The sequence below is a fragment of the Helicoverpa armigera genome, chromosome 20 (genome assembly GCF_030705265.1).
Source record: "Helicoverpa armigera isolate CAAS_96S chromosome 20, ASM3070526v1, whole genome shotgun sequence".
NCBI lineage: Eukaryota > Metazoa > Arthropoda > Insecta > Lepidoptera > Noctuidae > Helicoverpa > Helicoverpa armigera.
Window position 1 is genome coordinate 2,278,498 of NC_087139.1, and position 24,456 is coordinate 2,302,953.

Sequence of the window (24,456 nt, forward strand, 5' to 3'; positions counted from 1 at the left end):
GCTTGCCCTGAAAAATAGCCTAACAGCTTATGTGTTACTTTGATGCATAACCCATGTTACTGTGAAGTTTTATCAAAATCTATACAGTAGGTACAAACAGACATACAAACTTAAATGTTCAAAATATTAACGTGACGTGATTCATACCTTTCACTTATTTAATTCCCTTGGCAGGTTTTCCAAAGCTACATTCCTTGTACAACTGGCAATCCGCCAAACTTAATGGAAAGCCTGCAATTTAACTTAACCTTATGCACTTGGAGAGCATTTGCAAGTAAATGACGTTAACGGTGTGGGTTTACTGTTAACTTGTTAAGTGTAATGTGATAAACTTAAATGGGCCACGTGTTGTATGTTCTGGGTGTAGGGGCTGTATGTAAATTATTTATTTGCTGGTTTTGAAGTCCTAACTCGGGGAGAAGAGTTGATAAATATTATATGGATTTCAACATTTAAGATATTTGAAAGGGCGCTATTTTTAAGGAAGCTATTTTGACAATCTATGTAAATTGAAACCCATGGCAATTATTTAAAGACTAGCTTCCGCCAGTGGTTTCCCCCAAGTCTCGTTGGAAGTTCTTCGCGAACCTAGATAAAAAATAGCCTCAAGATAAAATAGACTATAGATATCCTCGATACGTAAGACCAACAGAAGAGCTTTTTTTGAATTGCCTCTTGTAGTACTGAGATTAGCAAGTTCAAAACTAAATTTCGCTACAGCTTTAGTTGACTAACATCTATCAAAGCTATAAGAATTGACCCAGATGTCAAAATATGACTACCGTTTCTGAGCCTATATGTATAGAAGACTTGCAACCAGTAAAGCAATAACTCGCATCTAATAACTTTATCAATGCACTGAAAGTAGGGCACTTATTTTAGGCCACTATTATATGAACATTATCTATGGGCTCGTTGATAACACTGCGTTTTGCAATATATGCAATAGCGGTGTGCATAGACTACGTTTATGATTAATTGATATAATAGGAGTAGGTTATCTAATGGTGTCTACACACCAAAGCCGCTGATGCCGGCGGCACAGCCCGGCGGCCCAACCCGCCGGCCGTATTTTGTACAATCATGCCGCCGGCTTTCATAGAGTATTTGACAATTACTAGAACACCACATGCCGCGGCAGTCGTGCCGCCGGGCTGTGCCGCCGGGTCAGCGGCTTTGGTGTGTAGACCCCTTAAGGTAGGGCACGTATTTCTGTCTACATCTACTCTTCTGCTCTAATAATATATGTACCTCTAAAGAGAAATGTTTTGTCCGTGTGTAACGAATTACAAACTCAAAACCAACCAAATACTACATTATCCCTGAGTAACATACATAAATTTTTATCCGGGTACTGAAATTTTATTGTTTTAATTTTAAAGAAAATGCAGATTATTTTTTTTGTATAAATTTTTGACAACGTACCTATTACAAGAGATTAAGTTATAACTTTTAGATCAGTTCAGAAAGACTGAAAGCTAACAATTACTTTAGTAAGGATGTCCTACTTTATGCCAATGCATTATAACTTTACGTACTTACCTAATGAAACTGAAATTCTAACTTAGCCATTAAAACATGAAATTACTTTCCATGTTGGTTTAGAACAGTACACTGCTGTCAGTCAGTTGTTTCCTGGTAATTGCTTTAGTATTAATTAAACAAACACTTTTTATTGATCCGAGCTTACAACTCGTTTGTTCAACAGGCAAGTATGTTAATTGTTAAGCGATATTGAAAAATCATGATGAAATTGAAATGTAAAAAAGGAAATTAAAATTTTGTGATCAGTTGCAGAAAGCACTTTTTTGTGACAAGTTAAATTCATTTTCTTGAAGTAAGAAAACATTTTTTTCATTTCAGAAAAAATAAGAGAAAAGAGATGCCTCTATTACAAAGATTTTGATTCTCATTAAAAGACTCGTTAGAATGAAAATGTTAAAAAACCATAGGCTGCAATTTCTAATTAACGATTTTTTCATTCCAGAACAATAACTAATAAAAAAACCTCGTAAATTCAAATAAGTCATACATTTTGTATTACAGCATTATGCATAAGAAGCAATCCATTAAGGCGTGGATACATTTATCAATAACAACTGGGGCAACGGGTCAAAGCATTGTTTGTATGTTGTATGCCTAATTGTCTCATGTCGGCTATCGAACCGGTGAACTAGGACAGTTATATAATAAAGGTAATAAAAGGTGTTAAAAGGAAAAAATGTTCAGGTAAAAATGTGAGTGGATTAGGTTTGAAAAAGAAATTGGAGATATCGGCGATGAGTCTAGGGTTAAAAATAACTTTTACGTTTCATGGAAGTAAACTAATTTGATAATGTAAACTTAAACAGCCTTCTCTCTTTCTAGATTCAGAATAGATGTCATAGTTTTTGATGAGAATTACAAGAGCCTATGTCAACTGAGAAGTTTACAAATTAAATAGCCCATGATTTGTTAATATATCACACAAAATATTTTATGACAATACTTACCACCCCTTACGAACCTTCTTTTAGTACGAATACAGAAATATAATTTAATAATTAGATTAGATAGAGACCTACCTATTTGCAAAACGTCAATAATCTAGTTTCTAGAATCTACTAGGTGTACCTATACCTACTAATTGACCAGGTCTATTCTAATTAATGTGGTAATTCTGATAACATGACCTGCAGACGATAAAATGATCGCGTCATATGCGAAAATGGACTATTCAATGTATGCGATATAGGCACATAAAGCAAGAAGTACACTGGTTGACATACTATTATTGACTGGTTAAACGAGGAAAAATGAAGCTTTCAGCTGAGCCTTGAAGAGTCTTGTATTTTACTTGTACCTATCTGTTAATTAAGTCAATTAAGTAAGCATGTACTTTTGCAAGTTGTGTGCCAAGCTTTATACTCGTAACAGTCGATGTTTCTAAGCCTGACAGAAGCCATACAAGTCAATAATATTTGTTCTCAAACAGACGCGCTATTTATCCCCATTAAAAGCAATGACGTCACCAACTTGAGCACACATGACAAGAACAAGTACCTACATAGCAGGATATATGGTACATGCAGTATGAGTCTTTGTGCACATACCTATTGAAATGTGGGAATCTATGCTTAATTTTATCAATGAAAAAAAAAAAAAATAAGAAAATGGAGACCATTTTTTAATTTTATTATATTACATACTATGGTATATGGTATAAAAGTTAAATACAAGGATCTATTTCTTTGATCTGAGACAAGGATCATAAAAGTTTCAAAAATTCTGTAAAAAAGGAAATAATTAGATTTTCAAAAATATTTTTTTATCAATAAAATAAAATTCGATTAACCCATTTCGGTATGTGCACATTATAAATACTTACACTGTATGTACCTGTATGTATTACTATGTAGTTAGGTACTTGTTCATGTCATATACGCTCAGGAATAAAACCGAAACATTGGTATGCCGTTCCAGTCGCCGGGTGTAATAATATTCGTAACCGTCGAGGTCAAGGTTCGCATCCCAGTTGGCGTTCGCTGAACTTGTGAGTACATACTGCGATAAAGTTGTAAAAAAGGGTCAGAGAATATATGAATGATTTTAATAAGAATTTGACTATTTTAAGTTGCATTAGTAGATAATGAAATTGAATGGAAACCAATCCCGATATATTCGGGTAAAGGCTAGGGAGATGATGACGTTGGTAGATTATTAAAAAGTTGGTACACTATAGGGGAAATCTAGATGCGAATTATTATATTGTAACGGTTATTTCTTTATTTATATTACCTACATTAGTTATGCCATTTGACAATGTCGGTGAAGTGTACGCTCCCAGCTATAGGCGACCACATAATTCACACATAATCATTACAGACTAATAAAACTAAATTATTATAATACTTATTATGCACTATACAGTAAATAAAGAGGTGTTCACCAAACGATATGAATCACGGCATCATATTATTTAAATAAGGCCAGGCCTTGCTAAATATGTTGGTCAGTCTGCTAGGTGAAGGACAGACTGGTGCGCTTTCGGACCAAGGTATAAAAATTAGAATAAAGAAGCTCACTATATATTACTGACAAGATTTTGGGTTCACAGCTTCTTAAGATTCGCCAATTTCAAGAAGAAGATCAATGGAAGGGATTTCAAGGAAAAGGGATGGTACTGTAATGCCCGTTTTCATCAACAATCTCTAACGTTTCCTTAACTAAGTGTCACTTAGAATAAGGGCTCCCCCAATAATAAAGGTTATAAGGGACACTTCAACTTTGGAGAAAACGAAATTCGTATTAAGTGTTCCCTAAATGCTCTTAGGGGATCCCTAAGTTTACTTAGTTGGTCAAAATGGGCATACATATTATAATTCTACCTGTCTCACGTAAATCTGCATTAACTAACGGCCTCTAAAAATAATTCAAGTGACGGTTAAGTTATATTTGACTAAGCTAGCAAGTATAAGTTAATGACATCATCAAGTTAAGAACCTCTTGTCAGTCAAGGACAAGATAGACTTGTTCTAACTTGAGGAACAAAATCTTTTATTAGTTATTGTTTCATCTTTTTTGTATGGAAAGTATACATTAGTATATACTTATATACACATAATAGTATATACGTATACTTTTTATAGGTAACTACATAAAACCTTATGTAAGTAATCCTTCTCTACAGAAAATGGTTCTGGAAACCAAGATTTTGATAACCATTCATAATAAGATACCTATTCATATGTAAAAGTATTATAATTTGTTCATTCCATAATCTTAATGCATTGCAATAAGTACTATCCCATTACTATGAAAATTTATCTTCTCACACACAGAAGATTACCTAAATCAAGAGTAGAGTATTGTACTAAAACTCTTTCAGAATCATATCAAATACCTAATAAAAAAAAAATACTACTCTTACTTTCTTATCTTCAAGCTGCCAAAGATATTAGTCAGTCTCAGTCTGCATTACCGATTATGTTCAAAAAAGGTTCGTTATTCGTTACTTCATAAGCACATCTCCCATTGGTCTGTTTGTTTCATGTGCGAACTCGTCAAACGCAACGATTTTTAAAGAATGGTCGCGTTTATTTTAATGTCCATTACAGTTATTGCTATCAATGATGACTAGGCGTGTTGTTGCTATTTTCAGGTTTCCTGCTAAAGTAATTTTTCTGGATTCCTTCATTTTATTTATTTGAGGAAGATAGGTATTGTTTATTACGGGGATTTATAGTTATTTTTATTTAAAGTTTGATTCGTAATTTGAAGATGTTCACTTAGTTAAATGGGAGGTATTACTGTCTATTTTATCTTCATTGAGATAACTTAAACAATGAAAATAAAATAATCCTTTATTTATTTACTTCAACACTATCTAGAATTCCCCGGTAAATATTTATCACATTTATTTGTAAACTGTTAGGAAGTGTGAATATTTATTGTAGAGCACTTACTTGCATCTGCAAGAGCCTGGATCCACCGTTCTTCTCCATTTTAGAATTTCCGATGGCACACTAATATTATGTTGACTGGAAGACAACGAAAATTTAAACAGTTCAATTTGTCGCGTTACTGAATAGATGTAAAAAATTATAAAATACTACACGCGATTTTTGTATTGTTCATTATCAAACACCATTCACAAAATTTGACACAAAAATGACAAAAATATTATTTTTATTTTGTCAACGACCAGATTTAGCGCGCAATTTAAAATTGGAACGCGATTACTATTTTATTTTTTTTAATTAACCGGCGCGTTCTCAGTTACAGTTTATTGCGATACCGATCAAACGAGTCAGCGGTCGCCAAGCGACTCAGCTGTTGTGAACGCGAAGCACCGAGGCGAATTACCAGAGATGGCGGGGCCGGGGAGCGAGCAGCCTGCATGACTACTCGCTGAGTAATCGACTGGCTGCACCTACACGCCCTGCGAACCGACAACAATACATTTGCCTTTATAAAAACCTCTTTCAACCATTTTCATAGCACCATAAAGAATAAATTCGTGTGGCACGCAAATAGTTCCGTGAAAACAGTTTGTATTCGGCCGGCAATAGACAAATGATTGTTTACGTTTGAAGTAAAGGAAAATGTTTGTTATTGCTTGCCGGTAAAAGTTTTGTGGTTAGAATTGGGGTTATTTCGTTGGATGGTATAAATATGGCGAAGAAATTGGCAAGCCCGCAGCCAAATTCAGTGAAAGCGTTATCATAAGTCACTCGGGCATTCACCTGAAGGCAGTGCCAGGTAATTATAGGGGATAACATAAATGCCAGCATAACTTGGAGTTGCAGTTTATGCAAGAGAACTCGTTAATGAAAGAGACCATCTGTTGCATCAAGTATTGATTAAGAGACGCGATAAGCTTATATGTTGTTTATTATTTTATTACTTCGAACGGGTTTATTTGGAATATTTTAACTTTGGTAGGGTTGAACTTTTGTTTAAGTTGGAATCGGATTAAAAACTCACACTCTACTAGAAGTATTATATACTTATGTAAGAAAATACTTACAATAACCTTCTCAGATTTTAGATTTATCTTTCTTCTGTGACTTTTCGAGAAGGATTAAAATTATTACAATCAAAATTAATACCATCTACAGAATGCTCTTAAGAGGAACTTCCGTTAATTAAGAACTTAGCATTAAAAATAATTAGGGAAGAATAATTAGGGGGAATTCTCTTAAGAAAATTTCCTCCTCTATAAATCTCTCCGAACGTAGAATCTAAAATAAAATAAAAATATGACGCTCTTAAGTCTTTAAGTCGACAGTCAGCAAGTATTTTAATAAACCGCGACGTATACTGGCTGCAACTAATCCCGCAAATAAAGACAACCGGATACGGAGATAACAATCTTCTTGCACTCGTCTTGTTACTTCGCAGAAATGAAGTTTTTTTCATTTTTTGTGCGTTTTAAATGGTTGCTTTTACTTACGCCTTTTTTGGTGATATGATTTATGTAATGTAAGTGTAGCAGTTAAATTGAATGGTGTTCAAAAGTAAAAGAATATTAATTTATGTTTTTGTTCTGACTTCTGGTATGATAGTTGTATAAAAGCATCTTTGGTACCAAGGTAATGTTCGGTGTTTTCGACAGTATTATTGTTTCAATTTTTCACATTTAGGTACATAGATTTAAGTATTTAGTAAGTTCCAATATTTAATCGATAACAATGAGTATTCAAGTGATTAGCGGAATGCTTTAATAATGCTTTAAATGAATTATCTACCCCGCTGGCTTGCTCCCAAGTTCAGCAAAAGCATTTGACTTCATAGGTTACTTGGATTACAAAGAAGGCAATAAACAGATGAATGTTTTCTCATGGATGCTCCGGGGAAGTATTCTAGGTCCATTACACTTTTGTACTTACGATCTTAATTTTTAGTTATATTAATTTAAAGTACCTAGCTATGTTTGATAAATCATAACTGTTGTTTGTTTTGTAATTAAATTATAATTATTTACCTTCAAGTATGTAGTTTCTGTAGATGTAGGTAGTTAGGTGTAAGGGCCAACACGTTTTTTAAACGCGCCGTCGACGCGCGTTTTGGGAACACGCGTCGCCGGCGCGTCTTTATCCTGCAGAGCAGTTTGTTGTCGTTTGTATCAATACAGACGCGCCGGTGACGCGCATTTGCATCGCGTCTGCAATGCTACACACGCGCGTCTGTATTTATACAGATGTGCAAAGGTCTACAGGCTGCGTCTGACTTGCGTGCGTATCGCGTCTGTATCGCTACAAACGCGCGTCGACGGCGCGCTTAAAAAACGCGATGTGCATAGGCCCTAAGGCCGCTGCCTCGAATTTTGCGGGCAGCGGGGCGGCAGCGGCGGCGGCGCGGGAGCGGCAGGATCTTACGCGTATAATCAAATGGACCGGCCCTCGAATACAGCGGCGCGGGGAGCGGGCAACGAGCGGTGAGCTCTAGTCAAACGGTGACCGCCCGCGCCGCCGCCGCTGCCGCCCCGCTGCCCGCAAAATTCGAGGCAGCGGCCTAAGAAGTTCTTAAAACAATAATGTCAAGTTTAAGAAAATAGAAATGAAACACAAAACTCTACCATAAGGTAATTTATTTAAAAAAAATTACATACAAACATTCATAATCTGTGATTGAACGTCACTATCATACAGTTCATACAACACACGACGTCGATCTAACTACGCACGCGCTATACTTATTTGTCCATTTCATAGCGACGCATCGCTTCGGTATCGCATCGCCTCTACTGTGGTAATGTCTGAATCTACGTCAGTGGTATTATCGTTAAGTTTTTTTGTGGTTTTAATTTTAAAGTTGGGAAATATTACTCGAGCATAGTTAAATTCTCGATACAAAGAGTTTTTTTTAAGTTTGACCGCTTTGTGACACCGTGGTGTGGGTCTTCATCGGCTGAACTGATTTGGATGTAGTTTTTTTAAATTTTCCAGCGATTGTTTTCAGACGTTTTACATGTAAATCGGTTTAGCTTTAGACTCTTTATTTTTGCATTTATGAAGCCGGTATACAAATGGTAAACATAATTATTTCATATGAAGTTAGTTAAAGTTAAGCGATATTTACTAGAACCAAGCCCCTAGGGCCCTAAGGGGTACTTGTGCTAGTTTTGCATTTTGGAGATTTCCAATGTAGCTTAATTTAAATTGTAGATAGAAAGATAAGTTAAAAGTCACACAGCTTTTAGTAAAGATATAAAATAAAATTTGAAAAATACCTATTTAGATAGATTTTGCTTGACTTTTACTGAATCCTTGTAGCTATATTATATGAATTTGAACACGCCCCGTTCTCTATCAATATCTTGTACGGTGTTTTTTTATATATTTTATTTTCTTAACATCCAGTTATGCACTGACTAACCCACACACAAATGTGGCTACCCCACATTTGTGTCACATTGCGGTCAGCTGCACCTTGAGTGATCATTTATTTAAATCACTTTATTATGCACAATTTTTCTACCGCTACTTTGATTTTGTTGCCATTATCATGCTCCTAGCCATTTTCCAACTATGTTGGGGTCGGCTTCCAGTCTTACTGGATGTAGTTGAGTACCAGTGTTTTGCAAGGAGCGACTGCCTATATGCCTGACCTCCTCAACCCAGTTACCCGGGAAACCCAATACCTCTTGGTAAGACTGGTGTCAGACTTACTGGCTTCTGATTATTATTGACTTTGTCGCCTTATTAAACCTTATTGATAATACCAGTGACATTTTAAACAATATTGCTTATTTATTGTCTGCACAAAGAACTTAAATAATATGGGATTTAAAAATGAGGACCAATAATATGTATGTAGTCTGTTTTTTAAAACGAAACTTTTATTTTGCTTTCTTTCTTAATTTGAATATTTTTTTGATATCCAAATGTAATAATTTATTAGCAAAAACACGTTGTTTATAACTGGTAAAATTATACCGATATTAGATTCATTTTATAATTTTAACTGAGGAATCAATGCTCTTCATCAATATACTTTTTATACGCATGTATTGCTGAATACAAATATCATGAATCTTTGCCGAATGTATATTAAGTATTTAGGTAATACAACAGCACACATAGGTCTCTCTATTCAATTGACAGTCTCACATGCTCACTTCCATCAATTCATCATAATTGACTGGAAGACCTCATGAGATGTGATGCTCTCTACTTCCCATTCATCATCATCATTATCATCACTCAAAATTCATAAGACACATTGGGTCACATTTAAAAAATACTGTTTGAAAAACGAAGACTTTAAAAAAGAGGCTGTATATGAGCTTATGATTAGTAGGCCTGATATTTTTTAAACTCAGCTTAATTGCCAGTTTGAAAGTCCTCTTCATAAATAAGACCCAAAATCTTGTACACCTAGTTTCAAAAGTAGCTGAACAAAAATTCTCAAAGTTAAGTTAAGTAAAGATAACTTACCGGGGAGTATTCATATAGGTACTTTTTTGTAGTTTATGATGTTAAGTAAAATTTGGCGTTCTTAGGCCTTATTGTTGTGAAATGGTGACCCTTTACGTTGTTAGGAAGTTTTGAAAATTTTTATTTGTTCAGCTACTCGACGCTGATTGTACTGGAAACTGCCGCATTTATAATATCTTCTATCTCTCGAACCGTTGATTAAAAATTTTAGGCCTGCTTATCTTTGTCTCATTGCCAGCGTCTCTTAATGGGAACTTGTGCAGACAATATCACAAAATAACACTCTTCCGAACAAGCGCTCCAAAAATAATTCTTACACAGAAAAATATATATAAATACGAAGGAACGAACACATTGACGGGATTTCAAGCTTCTCATACAAAAATATCTCATAATTATATTACCTAGACATCTATACCGATGCCTTATTGCTGTCTAGTATTAATATTACAAATAATTTTGTATAATTTACCAAATTAAATTAAGTTCTAGTGAGTTTTGAAGTGTCAGTGAATTATTTTATAAGTGTACAAAACATCGAACAAGTAATGTAAGCAATATATTTAACCGCAGAATATTTTTTTTATCATGTATGTCTGTAACAGGACAAAAGTGCTTTTAAACTGCTTATTACATATAGACCACAATGTTTTTATCATTACTGGCTTCTATTAATTTATTGATTGCGAAATTAATGTACCATAAACAAGACCAATTAGTAATGAAACCTTTTTTTATTCTGACTCTTTCCTCTTTACTGTCACTTGCGATTAAAAAAGTTTGCTCAACCCAATTAAGAACCGAAAACGAAATTGCGTTACATAATTGTATTATTTTTATCTTATAAACGTCTAATTAATTATTCTAATTTACATTCGTATAATACAATAATTTGGCTACGACATCTATAGCTACATTGCAAGACTACTTTTGCACGAGTAAAATTTCCCGCCATTACATATTGTCATACTTAGTGAGTTCATAGATTAGACGTAACATGTAGACACGACAGATTGACACAGTTGAAATTAGTGGCGATTATATTTTACCTTCTTTTGTAACATTCCTTTGACCAGAAAATAAAATAAAACTATTCCCAATAAAGAAAATAAGGCTTTTTTTATAGTTATGGCAGTTTCTGAATTTCTTCCTTCTTACAACAATTTCTAGTTATTTTTTATTTGACAGTAAAATCTTGCAATGTAGCGTTCGCGGGGCGAGGGACATTTAATCGCGTTTACCATGCCTAGGGTTACACACAACACAGGTATTAGGTAAATAACGTTAGGCAGTCTTTGGGTAGGTCGGAAGATTTTATAGCGACTAGAAATTTTCTTTAAATAATTGTACTAATTACCACACACCTAACTATACCGACAATATGCCAAAACGTTGATTTTGTGAACAAAGTTCTTTTAAAAACGATGTTGTTGTTTTAAAAGAGCTCCACGATATATTTCGTTCAGTTAGGTAATGTCTACCGACCACATATACTAATACTAACATCGACTTACGTCTAAAATACGATTTATTTACGAATTCAATGAGTAAATATACTTTCTCATTCGTAATTGGTGTCATCGGGGGACAAGCATTGAATGTACTTATCCTACGTGTTAAATAAATTTATTCTCAAGTTACTCTCATTTTGTGCGACATTATATTGAGTCCAGTGAACGTGAAAAAGTTTTCAATAAAGCAGAACAATGTGTACCCTGATCTGTGTAATCACATAAAACCTTCGAAAACTTTATCTGTCAATTACCACGTTTTGGTTTTGTTAAGATAGATTTTAATATGATTTTCAATATCATCAATAATCCCTCGAAATGCATCATGTATAAGAAAAATAGAAATGGGAAAACAATCAACGTTACAGTTTATCAAAGATTATAGAGAAGACAGTATCAAATGTTCCGTAAATAAATTTTACCTAAATAAATATCGCTCTGAGAGGTCGAGATTGTGCTAAACCTACATTGAACATCCTAGGCTTTATCGATAGGCCGAATTTCAAGAATTTGAAAATCTATAGAATTTCATGGCTACACACATCTTTTCTATGACAACATGCAATATCTCTATAGCACATCTATTTAATGCATAGTTAGGTGATTGTGTATGCCCAATCATGACTGATGTTCGTTATAATTGATGTCTAGATCTTCACAATGTTGAACGTCAGCTAGTAACTATCCTTCTTCGTAATCACACTCCTTTGAATCAAATCTTTGATTAAGCATCCACAATAATATATTTTTTCCTTTTCGCCGACATTGGAAAGTTTCCACAAAGACTTTAGAAGTAACAAATAGAACTTTCTTTGAATTATTATTTGTTATTCAAAATTCATAAGATGTTTAGACATTTTTAATTTCATTAATGAACTTTTTAATTGGCACATAAGTTTTTTGTGACCAGCACATTATAAATACACGTAAATATATAACACAAATCGTTTTGGCATTGTTATTTGATTTGGAATCAAAATATTTAATGAAAATACTGTTTACAGTATTTGTTATTGCAGAGGACACTAATACAAAGATTTCAATGAATGTACGAATATCCAAGTAATTGGGTTTACCTCCCATACAAACGTAAGCAATCACATAGCAGAAATATATTTTTTATGACCAGCATAGGTAAAATGAGACGAATGAAATGCTACTCTTCTGCACATAAGATAATCTTTGAATTAGTGTCTTGCAGCGACATCTATCGGTTCCGCACACCAAACATGCTGTTCTTTGAGCTGTCAGAATTTGAATTTGCGAAAGGTCACTGGCCAGTATGCAGTCGCACAAAGACCAAATAGGTTGCATTTATTTAGAAACAGCGCGTTTAGTCTTTCGAACCAGACGTCAAAAAAGGTTTTACATCATAAAGTCTCCACAGTCTACTCCGAAGTCCCAGTCATCGGAGGTGCCTGTGTCATCATACTCTGCCAGGGCCTGCTCGTAGACTGAGGCCTCGTATGCCGTGACCCCATCGAGCATGGAGCACGCTTGAGACACGTTGGTGTGATGCATGATCGGCATAGCATGGAGGGCGAAGTCTTCGCCTTCTTGGGACCAGGTTAAACCTGAAAAAGGTCGTCGACAAAGCTACATGAATTATAGGCATTATTTAGCATCATGACATATTCATATTGAACAGTTTGAATCACTAAAATGTAAAAGAGCAGGGTTCATTTTGATGCATTCATTAGAAGAGTATATTGGACTTTTATATTTTCTGAGATATTTTCAAAATAAACTATTTTAAAATGCCACGTATATTTCAGACTAGGTATATCAAATGATGTAACTAGTACATAGTTCTGTGTTGCACCCTCTTACTTCGAAACCGGTGAAAGGACAATGGGCACAAATATATGGGACCTGGTATACCCCACCAATAGGAATGTCATATATATCATTGGATAGGCCTTTTTATGTAGAACAATATTTACTATGACAGCTTTGCTGAAATGTTTGTCCGTTCTGAGATATAGATCAAAAACTGTGCAAAAGTTAGAACTAAGTAATCTATTGATACCTCAAGTTTTTAAAGGAAAATCTAAGTACTAATAACTTTAAGTCTTGTAAGTACTACTGTGCCCGTTAGGATCCATAATTGTTACTATTATGTAGCATTTCAACCTTTTATTGTACCAACTGGATGTTGGGCGTAGTGAGAAACCGCACCAATAGGAAAGTCATACATATCATTGGACAGGTCTTTTTAACTGGAACAACATTTACTATGACAGCTTTGTTCTATTGTTTGTCCGTTCTGAGATATAGATAACAAACAATCTTAAAACGGATGCTAATCAATACTGTAATCTGATTTTCTTTCATACAAGACTTACACTTAGTAGTTCTTAGATTTTCCTTTAAAAACTTGAGTTATCAATAGATTACTTAGTTCTAACTTTTGCACAGTTTTTGATCTATATCTCAGAACGGACAAACATTTCAGCAAAGCTGTCATAGTAAATATTGTTCTACATAAAAAGGCCTATCCAATGATATATATGACATTGCTATTGGTGGGGTATACCAATCTGCCCATTGTCCTTATAGACTATCAAAAACACTCACGTCCACTCCAAACTCCGTTAGGCAGCGTAACCCACCCCCACCCCTGTCCCCAGGCGAGTTGATGATCCAACTGTCCAGCGAGAGGCACCTGGCGTTTGATGACAGCCACCAGGCCGCGCCCGTCGAGAGCACCCACGGCACTGCGAGCGTTCCTGTTGTACATCTCCGAGGAAGTCGCTGCTGAAACAGAGAGGGTTGGCAATGTAGATTTTTCATTCTTTATAACATCCAATCCTTTACATTTTACATAAGAGGAGAGTGCTCAGCAGTGGAACGATAAAAAGACTGACGATGAGGCGTTAACAAACTTATATAATTACGAGTATTCTTTACGAGGAAGGACGCAATAACGTCTCGTTCAAGTTGTCTAAACATCTTTGCACGCCGGTTCTTATTAAAACCATTTTTTATGCATTGATAACATACAGCGGTACAATTTATTCTGCTGAGCGAAACAGGAGACTGGAGTATGTAGGTACACAAGATTTTGTCTTCCAATTAGAGGATCAATGTAAAACTATGTTGTGTCTTTGAAAATGCATTTTGCAATATGCTTTCAGGCCTTGCTATGGTAAATTATGACTGTTGTAAAGATTGTCATGTCATGCGAGGCCTTGATATTAAAGCATCAGATAAAAGAATAGATAGTAATTAAACTCTATCGTTATACTAAGGTCCTTTAGTCATAAACTTTCTTGCAAATCAGCACTAATCAAACATCCTATCGTCGCCACTAAAGTAGTCTTTCATTAGTAGCAATAAAAATTTAATGACATTTTAACTTGCCCATTAACCAAAAGTTTTATGGAGACAAACTTTATTGTTTGTGGGGATAGACACTTTAGTATATTAAGCAAATTCTCCTAAAAATACCCGTGTTCGTAAACTTGACTCAGAAATCCAAATCCTTTATTTTTAATGCGTAATTCCGTTCCACGCAAAGTGGGGCTTCATCCCACGCCTTTTATGCCTATTTGCGCACAATGGAAGCCATTTGTTTAATTTAAAATGTTTCTTTTTCACGATGTAATGCGAAGGTTTATCTACGTTGGGTTAATCGCTTCTTCTACGTAAAATGTTTTAGCTTTAATACATTCTCATATTTAGTATTTAACAAACGTAAAACAAATAAACATCAAATCAGAACTCAGAAATTCTCATCAAAACATTATAACTGGCTGCCAGAGTGAGCAAATAAGACAAAACGACTAAATTAGCAGCGAAGACAAGAAATGCCTGACAAAACCGAATAGCAATCATTGTAGACGGAACATTCTGCTCGTATTTCGAGTCAACAGTCGCCGTATAATCGCGTAACACTTGACTTAATTAATGAAGTGGCGTGTTCGCTGTAGTTTTGGCGGGAACACTGACAGCTCGTGTGGCGGCCATGATGGATTGTGTGCAGTATTACGACAGGGCGTTTATTTTATACAGCCTTTGTTGTCTACTGGATGTCGGAAGAAAGATAAATGTTTTGGTATTTCGCTGTTATCGTTTTTAGAAAGAAAATATTGTTTCAGGAGAAGGAGATTGATATAAGAGTGACTGAGTAATTGGCAGCTGCTATGTATGGCAAGCAGCGGCGGCCCTAGCCATTGCGAGGCTACGTGCGGCAGGTCTATGCGAGGCCCTTTGTCCTCCGTGAAAAGTATGGGTTGCGAGAGTAAGCTGGCGTTTTGATTTAGCTAAACGCAGTGCCGGTTTTTACTCTAGCGCCCTGGGCGAGATTTATACGGCGCCCTCCAACTGGAATTCAAACTCATAGGAAAAACAGAGACATATGTAGTTACCGATTGCGCGGGCGAAGCCAGCGCGAATTTATTTTTATAGTTAACAAGTCAAAGCAACAATTACGTACCCAATCGTACATATGTTATTGCTGGTTGGTGAATGTTAAAACATGGGAACATGGCCTCTGATTGCGCGAGCGAAGCGAGCGCGAAATTTTTTGTTATATATTCAGCACCGAGATAATATTCAGCTCTTCGTATAACTGATTCAGGGCAGTCTCTCTATGTATTGAAAGATATATGTGACTTGAGTAGTTCGAACGTCGTAAATAAGAAAGTTCATACGGAAACTAGGAGTTATTTTCTTGTTAATAAAAGGACTTAAAAGCGGCGCTACCTTCTAGGTTCGGCTAAAAAAGGATGAAAATAAATAAACAAGTGGAAAGTAAAGCAGCGTAGCGAGTGCAAAAATTTTTGAGCTTTGGGTCACTAATGCACCTAAACTTGTATCCTTACTAATATTATAAATCGGAAAGTGAGTTTGTTTGTTTGTTTGTTTGTTTGTTCCGCTTTCACGCCGTAACTACTGAACCGATTGCTTTGAAATTTTGCAGACGTAAAGTTAGAAGTCCGGATTAAATAATAGGGTACTTTTTATCCCGAAAAAAATAGATATTCCCGAGGGAAAACATAAATATTGTTTGCTTGATGGATGGATTGTAGATGGCGCTGTGTGTCGTTTACAACAAGGTAATATATTGCAAACGAATATAAACATGGACATTTAGAAGCTAAATGAAACGATAATGAATCCCCGAAAATGAGGAATTCCCGAGGGATGATGTACAATTTGTTTAATCGTCTAAACTGTTTTTTTTACATCTACTTATATATTGCAAACGAATATGAACATATAAATTTATAAGCTAAATGATACGATAATGAATCCTCGAAAATGAGGAATTCCCGAGGGATGACGTACAATTTGTTTTATCGTGAAATAACTATAATTCAACGAATTACTAATTGGTATAAGTATTAGTTAAGTTATTTAGTTCTTGAGGTATGCGATAGATGGCGCTGGGTGTTTTTAAAACGTGGTAACGATGTGTTTTTAAAATACGTAAGAAGTGGAATGATAGCTTTTTAAAACGTGGTGCCGTTGTTTTTTTTAAGATACGTAAGAAGTGCAATGATATCTCGCGCTTTAACCTGTAGCTCATTGTTCAATCGCGAGCTTCCCGATAGCTCGATAGATGGCGTTGTGTTTTCTATATCGCGGTGTTAAGGTTCGCCGCGAATTAGTCTTAAGGTGTTTTGAAATCAGTGGGGCCCAGTAGGGCCAGGCCAGCCGGGCTGCGGGTTGTTCGAAAGAGATACCGCGGCCCTGGTATATAAAAGGCCTAGGACGGAACACGACGATTTTAGTCAGTAAGAGTCTGACACCTCATCGCTGCTAACCCACAGCGGGAGGGGTCATTTGATGATTTTACGCCGCTAAAAAAAAATGGTGTTTTCAAATAAATATTTTTTTTTGTACTCGCTCTGGAAGCAGTGTCTAACACTCATACACTTATTCGGTGCACTTTTCGACTCATTTACTTGCTGTTTTATCTTTATTCACTGATTTTCGCTTTTTTTGGTTCCTACCATTTTACATTGAATTGTGTATTTTATAGATTTTAGGTTTTAAGCAGTAGCTGTATAATAGTTAGGTTTAGTTAGTTTAGTGCTTTTTTTCTAGGTCTTAGATTTTTCCGTGGGAATGAGAAGTTTTCTTATAGTTGTGATTTATACCGCAATATAACCGAATTCCACGCGGGCGAAGCCGCGGGCGGAAAGCTAGTAATAAATAACAGTGCAAGGTGAAGTCGCGAGCGTAGCGAGCACGAAATTTTTTGAGTTTTGGGACATAAAAGTACTCTAATAAAGTTAGAAGGAAAGGCATTGTCAAGTGAACAGCCGCGAGCGTAGCGAGTGCGATTTTTTTTTTAAATTGTTTATTTAAGGACTCTCAAATTAAACTCGGAATTAAGCACAAATAAAAAGAATCCTTGACTGGATCGAGAGCCAGTTGTTTTTGTTACTTTGGTGTTCCAACTTTTTGTTAAATTGAGGACTCAAAAAGTAAACGCAGAATGAATTAGAAATAAAGAAAAAAAATGTACTTAATTTTTGTTTGGATATATATTTTTAATTATATATTTTTTTTTATATATATATTTTTTTATATTAGTGTGGGTTGCAGCGCGAGGCCCCCCTAAGCGCGAGGCCCTGTGCGATGGCACAGTTCGCACACCCCTAGGGCCGCCACTGATGGCAAGTAGCTACTTTTCGAGATGGGTCATCTAACCGAGTTATTAAGGACCTGTAAAAGATAACACGTAAAATCATCATTTACCAAAGAAAAAACTAGTATGTATAATGTAGCCTTCATGTAACATTAAAAGCCATATAATTAAACACACACAACATATTTTTAAATAAGCTTTACGATAAAAATACCCACTAAGATGAAATGCAAGGATTTTAATTTTGAAATTCGTGTTGTAAGTAAACCTAATAAAAATGGCGAGCACACAGCGCAACGTGAAAGGTTTCATTAAGTTTAAATGTTTCAACATTATGTTTCTGACTGGAAAACATTAGTTTGTACGTGTCAATGTCGGCTGGGGGATGACCTTAGCATATCAACAGCTCTGGTATAATAAAATCAGTCTGCTTGATATTTTCTACAATTTTTGGACAGCCTGATATCCTGAACTAGTACTACTCGCATCACAGAATTGGAGATAATTTGTTTTCATTAATTTCATATAAATTATGTGAAATTTCAATCTCTAATCGTAAAACAACGGATGGATCAGTTGTTCTAATCCGCAATTGGCGACTAAATCTAACCCATGCTCATTCAGTAGTCCTATTTACCATAACTTTTAAAACATCCCACTGCACTGGCAAAACATCCATGCCAATTTCGTCATTCAATTTTACTGACTATTGTTACATAGGTACAGTTTAGGAAAATAACCCAGAACATAACTAAAGGTACGAAAATACATGCCCAACTAATATAATAAGACCTCATTTCATCAATGTTCATTTCTGCCTCATGCCTCTGCCTAATATCGACCTTTCTCTTTATACATTTATACGAAGGCATGAAGGCATTGTTTGTCCAAGGGCGACAAGAATAACGCATTACAACTTCGTCCACAGACCCTTTAGGGCGACTTTGGGCACCGCAAAAGTTTTTTTTTCTGTTTTCATTTAAAAACTGCTAAAAGGATTTTTTTCGGGATACTTTAGTCTATGGAAGGTCAGCGTTTGAATATCGGGAAGATTCAAGGACACTTTTTTCTCTTGCAAATCTTTTGAAAGGTTACTTGGTATGAATTTGCAGGGTAATAAAGATATTTATCAGCCGTTAATAAGATGTATCGAGTCCTTCACCAAAGTCCGTCTAAACCAAGGCTTCATTAATCACAGTGTTTGTGTTAACTAGTAAAATACAAGAAATAAATTATTCCGTTTGTGGAAAATTGCATGCTTTTTCAATGAGCGCTTTGAAAAAAAAAAACAGTACCATAAAAAGTGTAATTTACTTTATTTTGAGATTGTACATGTCTAGAAATTGTTTTTTTTTCTGTTCAAGCAAGGAGTACATATTCATTTTAACAACGTTCTAAATTCAAACTGGTAATGGCGGCGGTCAGCGATTCATAGACAGCTGACGCACCGACCAGCCGTGGCAGCCATTTCAGACCCTTTCAATAAAAAAACATTTTTTACATAATGCCTTTTCGGATCGGACGAATTTTAATCTTACAAGGTTTTATAGCCTATTCAATATTATAGTTTTTAATAAGTTATTCATAAAGGCCTCACATAAAAACCACCCCGTTTACACCGAATATTGTATTACCTATGTTACTAGCCGTTTGCCTGCGATTTCACCCGCGTCCCATAAGAACTACTACCCTTACCGGGATAAATATAGGCTATTTTACTCGAGAAGAATGTAGCTTTTCAGCAGTAAAATATTGTTTCAAGTCGGCTCAGTACTTTCGCAGCCGTTAGAGTACAAACTCTCAGTTCCTCTGTATTAAGGTATTAGTATAGATAGAAGTATGAGATGATATTGCAGCAATTTTGCATCTAATACTGTATGCGGGTGAGCAAACCGTGAATCCTTCGTTAGATTACACTTTCAAAGTCACTAGGATTGGGTTGAAGGTTTTCAGCACTAATCTTTATAGTTGGTTTCAGTTGATTGAGGTTCTTCAGTACTTCTAGCAATAAAATATGACTAAATTCGAAAATAAGAAAATATTCGTATATGTAATAGCTGAGTAGTAACTCTTTATTGTGTTATTTGAAATAGCTTCTTAATGTAATTTTAATGATAATAATTTAATATGTAAGTGAAAACTAGATCGTGTCCCAAGATTACCCATGTTTTTTTTCGTTACTCAAATATTATTTAATACTCTGGGCAAAATATATTATATGAACCTTTCTCCTAATTACAATAAAATACGTAAGTATTATTAGTTGTACATTATTTATTATTCAGTAAATCTTAAACTATCGCCCACAAACATGATCTCAAAACATCCCTATTACTAACTGTCAAACAAAGTACAAAATGTCTGTCAGATATGATTGCTAATTTAATCAGATACGGATAACTCGCCAACCCTTTTCTATTAGCGGGGAAACAAATGAATATGCATTGTATCAAGCTTGTTGACAATCTTTGTTATTTGTAACTAAACAATTTGTAAGAGTTAGCTATCTCCCGTGTATGATTTTATTTTAGGAAAATAATTCGTGAAAAAAAGTATTTTTTATGGATGTATAAATACTAATTACTACTAGGGGTTCCTCGTGATTTCACGTCCGTTTTCGTGGGACCCGGATAAAAAGTAGATACCTGCATATATATTATAAGAGGTATTCTGCAAATCGGTCCAGTAGTTCCTGAGATTAGCGTGTTCAAGTAATACAAACATTTGAATTAGTTAGTTTTAGTTAAAGTTATAGATGAAAATTGCGCCATTTTACGGGAATCAAATTAGTACTTTTGCAACTATTTCATTCAGACCTGAACTATTCACCTAATGTTTAGGGATTTTATAAAAATCGTTTTTAATATAAAAGCTATCACCGAAGGTACGAAGATATTGCCTCTTTATTTGTACTATTAATAACATGGATAATGAAATAATATATTCAGCGCAGATGACAGAAGCCGAATACATTTGCATATATTTCGATAATCCCGAGTTTAGCAATATTCTGATGAGCCTCGCTTTAGAATTATTTGTTTATAAGATGAGTTGAACGGAAAATTAACATCATAAGTTTATACTGAGCTAAATAATGTATGTATTATTATGATATATATTTTTTTAATGTCTCAATTATTTTGATCTCAATAATGTTTCAACTATTCTCTGATAATTACATTTGTCTGCGACGTAGCAGATACAACTACGTTGTTGAATTAGAAAAAAACTGTAAAACAAATATAAAATCCTAAATCCTATATTACCTGTATTACTTGCATAAATCTTAATATCCTCTCAAATTGTGTGTTATTGGATTCCAGGTTATGCTTTCTAGGTTGCTTCTAGGCTGGAACAGCTTGAGAAAGCATGGACTTTATAGCATTTCTGCCTTGAGCATGCGTGGTGATTAACGCTCATTCCTTCTCTGTATGAGAAGAGGCCTGAGCCCTCCAGTGGGACAATAAAATTGATGATAAGAGACATCAAAAACAAACATTTCCAAAAGACTCAAATAAAAAAAGAATGATAGATCAAAAAGCAGAAAGCTAATAAAAATTTCGTTTGTAACGGATCAATCATATTGACAAATGAATTAATTTCTTTTAATAAATGTGTCAATCTGTGTGATGTCTGCCGCTGATTGCCTCAGACTGAGCGCTGGATTAACTTTTGGAATCATTTTTAAGCCTATTTTCATTATCAGGATAAACCTCTATTATGGAAAATATCTGTTTACCGTAAATGAAAAGCTTACAAAAACATTTTATACATTGGATTTTCACGAAAATTCTACCTTCATAGTTTAATCGACAAATTTTGTAAACAACTTTAGATATTAAGGTATTTAGATTAGATTATACTTTATTGTACACCAAGAAAATTAACAACACAGGAATCACAATACACAAAGAAGAGTACCTACAAATGGCGGTCTTATCGCTAATCAGCGATTTCTTCCAGAAAACCTTTATTCTTTATTTACTAGGACAGTTTTGATTTTTATTGTAAAATATGTAGCTAAGTAATATCTTTGTACCTATCTTTTTTTTTAATAACTAGCTGTTGCCCGCAACTTCGTCTGCGTGGGCAATATAGAATAGTCAAAATACTACTTATCCCGTAGGTGCATTCTTTCACGTGACAGTATAATTAGGATTAGCACTTAGCAGTCGCATAGATTCATTGATCAAGGTTGTGTTGTGGATGTGACCATTTATCTAAACAAAAGAAGTAAAGTTTGTGACGTTGTGAATATCTCTGGATCTAGTCAGCCAATTTGGAAAATTATTACGTATGGTGCGTAAGTAATTTTCACAGGAAACAGTTATAATCTACATATGTCTATATGCTTTGATCTCAGTGGCGTGCACTTAGAGAGGCCTATGTCCAGCAGTGGACTGCGATAGGCTGATGATGATGATGATGATGATATGCTTTGAGTCTGACAAAGCTGTCATTTGTACATTTTCTGCAGCTGCTGCGACTAATCAGAAGCCAGAAAGTCTGTCAGTCTTACCATGGATATCGGCTTGTGTAGTTGACTGGATTGAAGATAGGTAGATAGGTAGTCGCTCCAAGCAAAATATTGGTACTCAAACAGATTCGGTGACTGGAAGCCAACACCAACATAGTTGGGGAATAGCCGGATGGATGATAAAATGAGTCATCATCATCAGCAGGCGCATAGGGTAGGATAGTTTCACTACTGGGGAGAAACACTTGTATGACGGGGATTTTCTGTGCACTTACTCACTATGGTAAGGCTGACCCCACATTAGGCGTGCGCGATCCTCGGGCGTGTGAGTAGCGCGGGCGTCGCGAGCACGCTGCATGAACGTCGCGTTTTGCTGCCCTGCGGCATATGTGAAGAGTGCAAGCGACGCGGCGCTCGAGTTGCGTTCTTACCCCTTCGCCTGCTATCCCCGCCACCCGCTAAACGCCTTAGCAGTTAAACGTCAAGGAGAGCGGCGCGTGCGCGCCGCGACCTCGCTGTAGGTAAATGCCGCAGGGCAGCAAAACGCGACGTTCATGCAGCGTGCTCGCGACGCCCGCGCTACTCACACGCCCGAGGATCGCGCACGCCTAATGTGGGGGAGGCCTAAGCCGGGACTCCACCGAAATGTTTACATTAGTTCACGAATAGGCAAAATGTACGTATCTGTGAGAGTCCAATTCATGTGTTCGTACTTGAAACCTGCAGTTTTGCCAAGATTTTCAAAATGTACGCTCTCAATTTGTCATTTCTTGGTGGAGCCAGCAAGTCAAAAGAAACAGAAGTGTTGTATACTGGGCGTCACTACCGCACACCGGGAAAATTTCGCTCTTGCGTTTATATACCATATTTTGTGCCACACATAAACAGGACGACAGTAATTAAAAAAAGTCCACCGAAAAACTTTCAAAGATCTGATGAACGAACAAATCAGACCTGACTTGGTCAACTGGGGCCAATCAGAGCTCTATGAAGCGATCATATGCTTTGGCTCCTACTGTTATTGTGGTTTCTGAAAATTTATTCACCTCATTCAACGATGAATGTAATTCTGATGGTACTATTAAGAACACTTGCTTAGCGCAGAAGCTGACGTTGGCAGGTCGACTCTTTTGACTTCTCGAATAGGATACCATTGGTTTTTGTGCAATGCACACCTGCAATGCATGCTGGATTAGGATAGGATACAGGTGGATAGGATTTGCAACAGAAAACAATTCTGTCTTTGTGATTGAATGACATCAAACGTAGTTTTATATAAAAGGTGTTTTTTTAGACTTGGCTCGGGTCTTAGGCGATTATCACACTGCCCCGCATGATGCAGCGTAGTGCGTGGATGCGTTTTTTTCCGTTGTATGGAAATATCTCCGTTTGTATGGAAAACACGCATAGTCCAACACACTGAAAATGCATCCACGCGCGTTCATGCGGATCACGCACATACATGCGGAGAAACACGCATCCCCGCGCGTAGGTGCGAGGCGAGACGCAAGGTATGGCACACTGAATCCCGCAGTGACGCGCGTGATTTTGAATGGGCGTGACGTGTATATTTGAAAATGGAACTCGATGAAAGCCGCCGTGCGTGAATCTACAAAACGCACCTACGCGCGTGAGTGCGTGAAAAACCCGCACGATGATGCAGATCTGCACTCCCGCAGGAACGCGCGTAGGTGCGTCGACACGCAAGATGCAGCGTGATGCGGGGCAGTGTGAAGATCACCATACTGAGACTGTTCGTAATCGTGACCAGTGTATTTGCGATCAGAAGTTGAAAGTAAGCATGTCTCTGGTATGCGACGCGCAATTTGTACGTTTTCAGACGCATAAAGCATTTTACGTGTGTATGGTATTAAATCGAGAAAGCTCCCATTTCTTATCTGCACTTTGTATCTGGGCTTGTTCTTAAAGCTACAGAATCCTACATTA

The 24,456-nt window shown here is 36.1% G+C and overlaps 2 protein-coding genes across 4 annotated transcripts in view; both read right to left on the minus strand.

The window, feature by feature from the left end:
* The window catches only part of LOC110379532 (uncharacterized protein), a 31,106-nt gene extending 25,200 nt beyond the window's left edge, over nt 1-5,906 (minus strand). Inside the window, exon 1 of one of the 2 annotated variants that reach the window (XM_064039739.1) lies at nt 5,445-5,906. In XM_064039739.1, the coding sequence (XP_063895809.1) occupies nt 5,445-5,483 (39 nt within the window). In that variant the 5' untranslated portion in view covers nt 5,484-5,906. The remainder of the gene's footprint in view (nt 1-5,444) is intronic. The other variant, XM_021339237.3, reaches the window with a different exon arrangement.
* Nucleotides 5,907-10,126: 4,220 nt separating this feature from the next.
* The window catches only part of LOC110379545 (uncharacterized protein), a 69,380-nt gene continuing 55,050 nt past the window's right edge, over nt 10,127-24,456 (minus strand). The window contains exons 8-9 of one of the 2 annotated variants that reach the window (XM_064039839.1): nt 14,009-14,185; nt 10,127-13,005 (exon numbers count right to left, since the gene is read on the minus strand). In XM_064039839.1, coding sequence (XP_063895909.1) covers nt 12,797-13,005; nt 14,009-14,185 — 386 coding nt within the window. In that variant the 3' untranslated portion in view covers nt 10,127-12,796. Of the gene's footprint in view, nt 13,006-14,008; nt 14,189-24,456 lie in introns of both variants that reach the window. The other variant, XM_064039838.1, reaches the window with a different exon arrangement.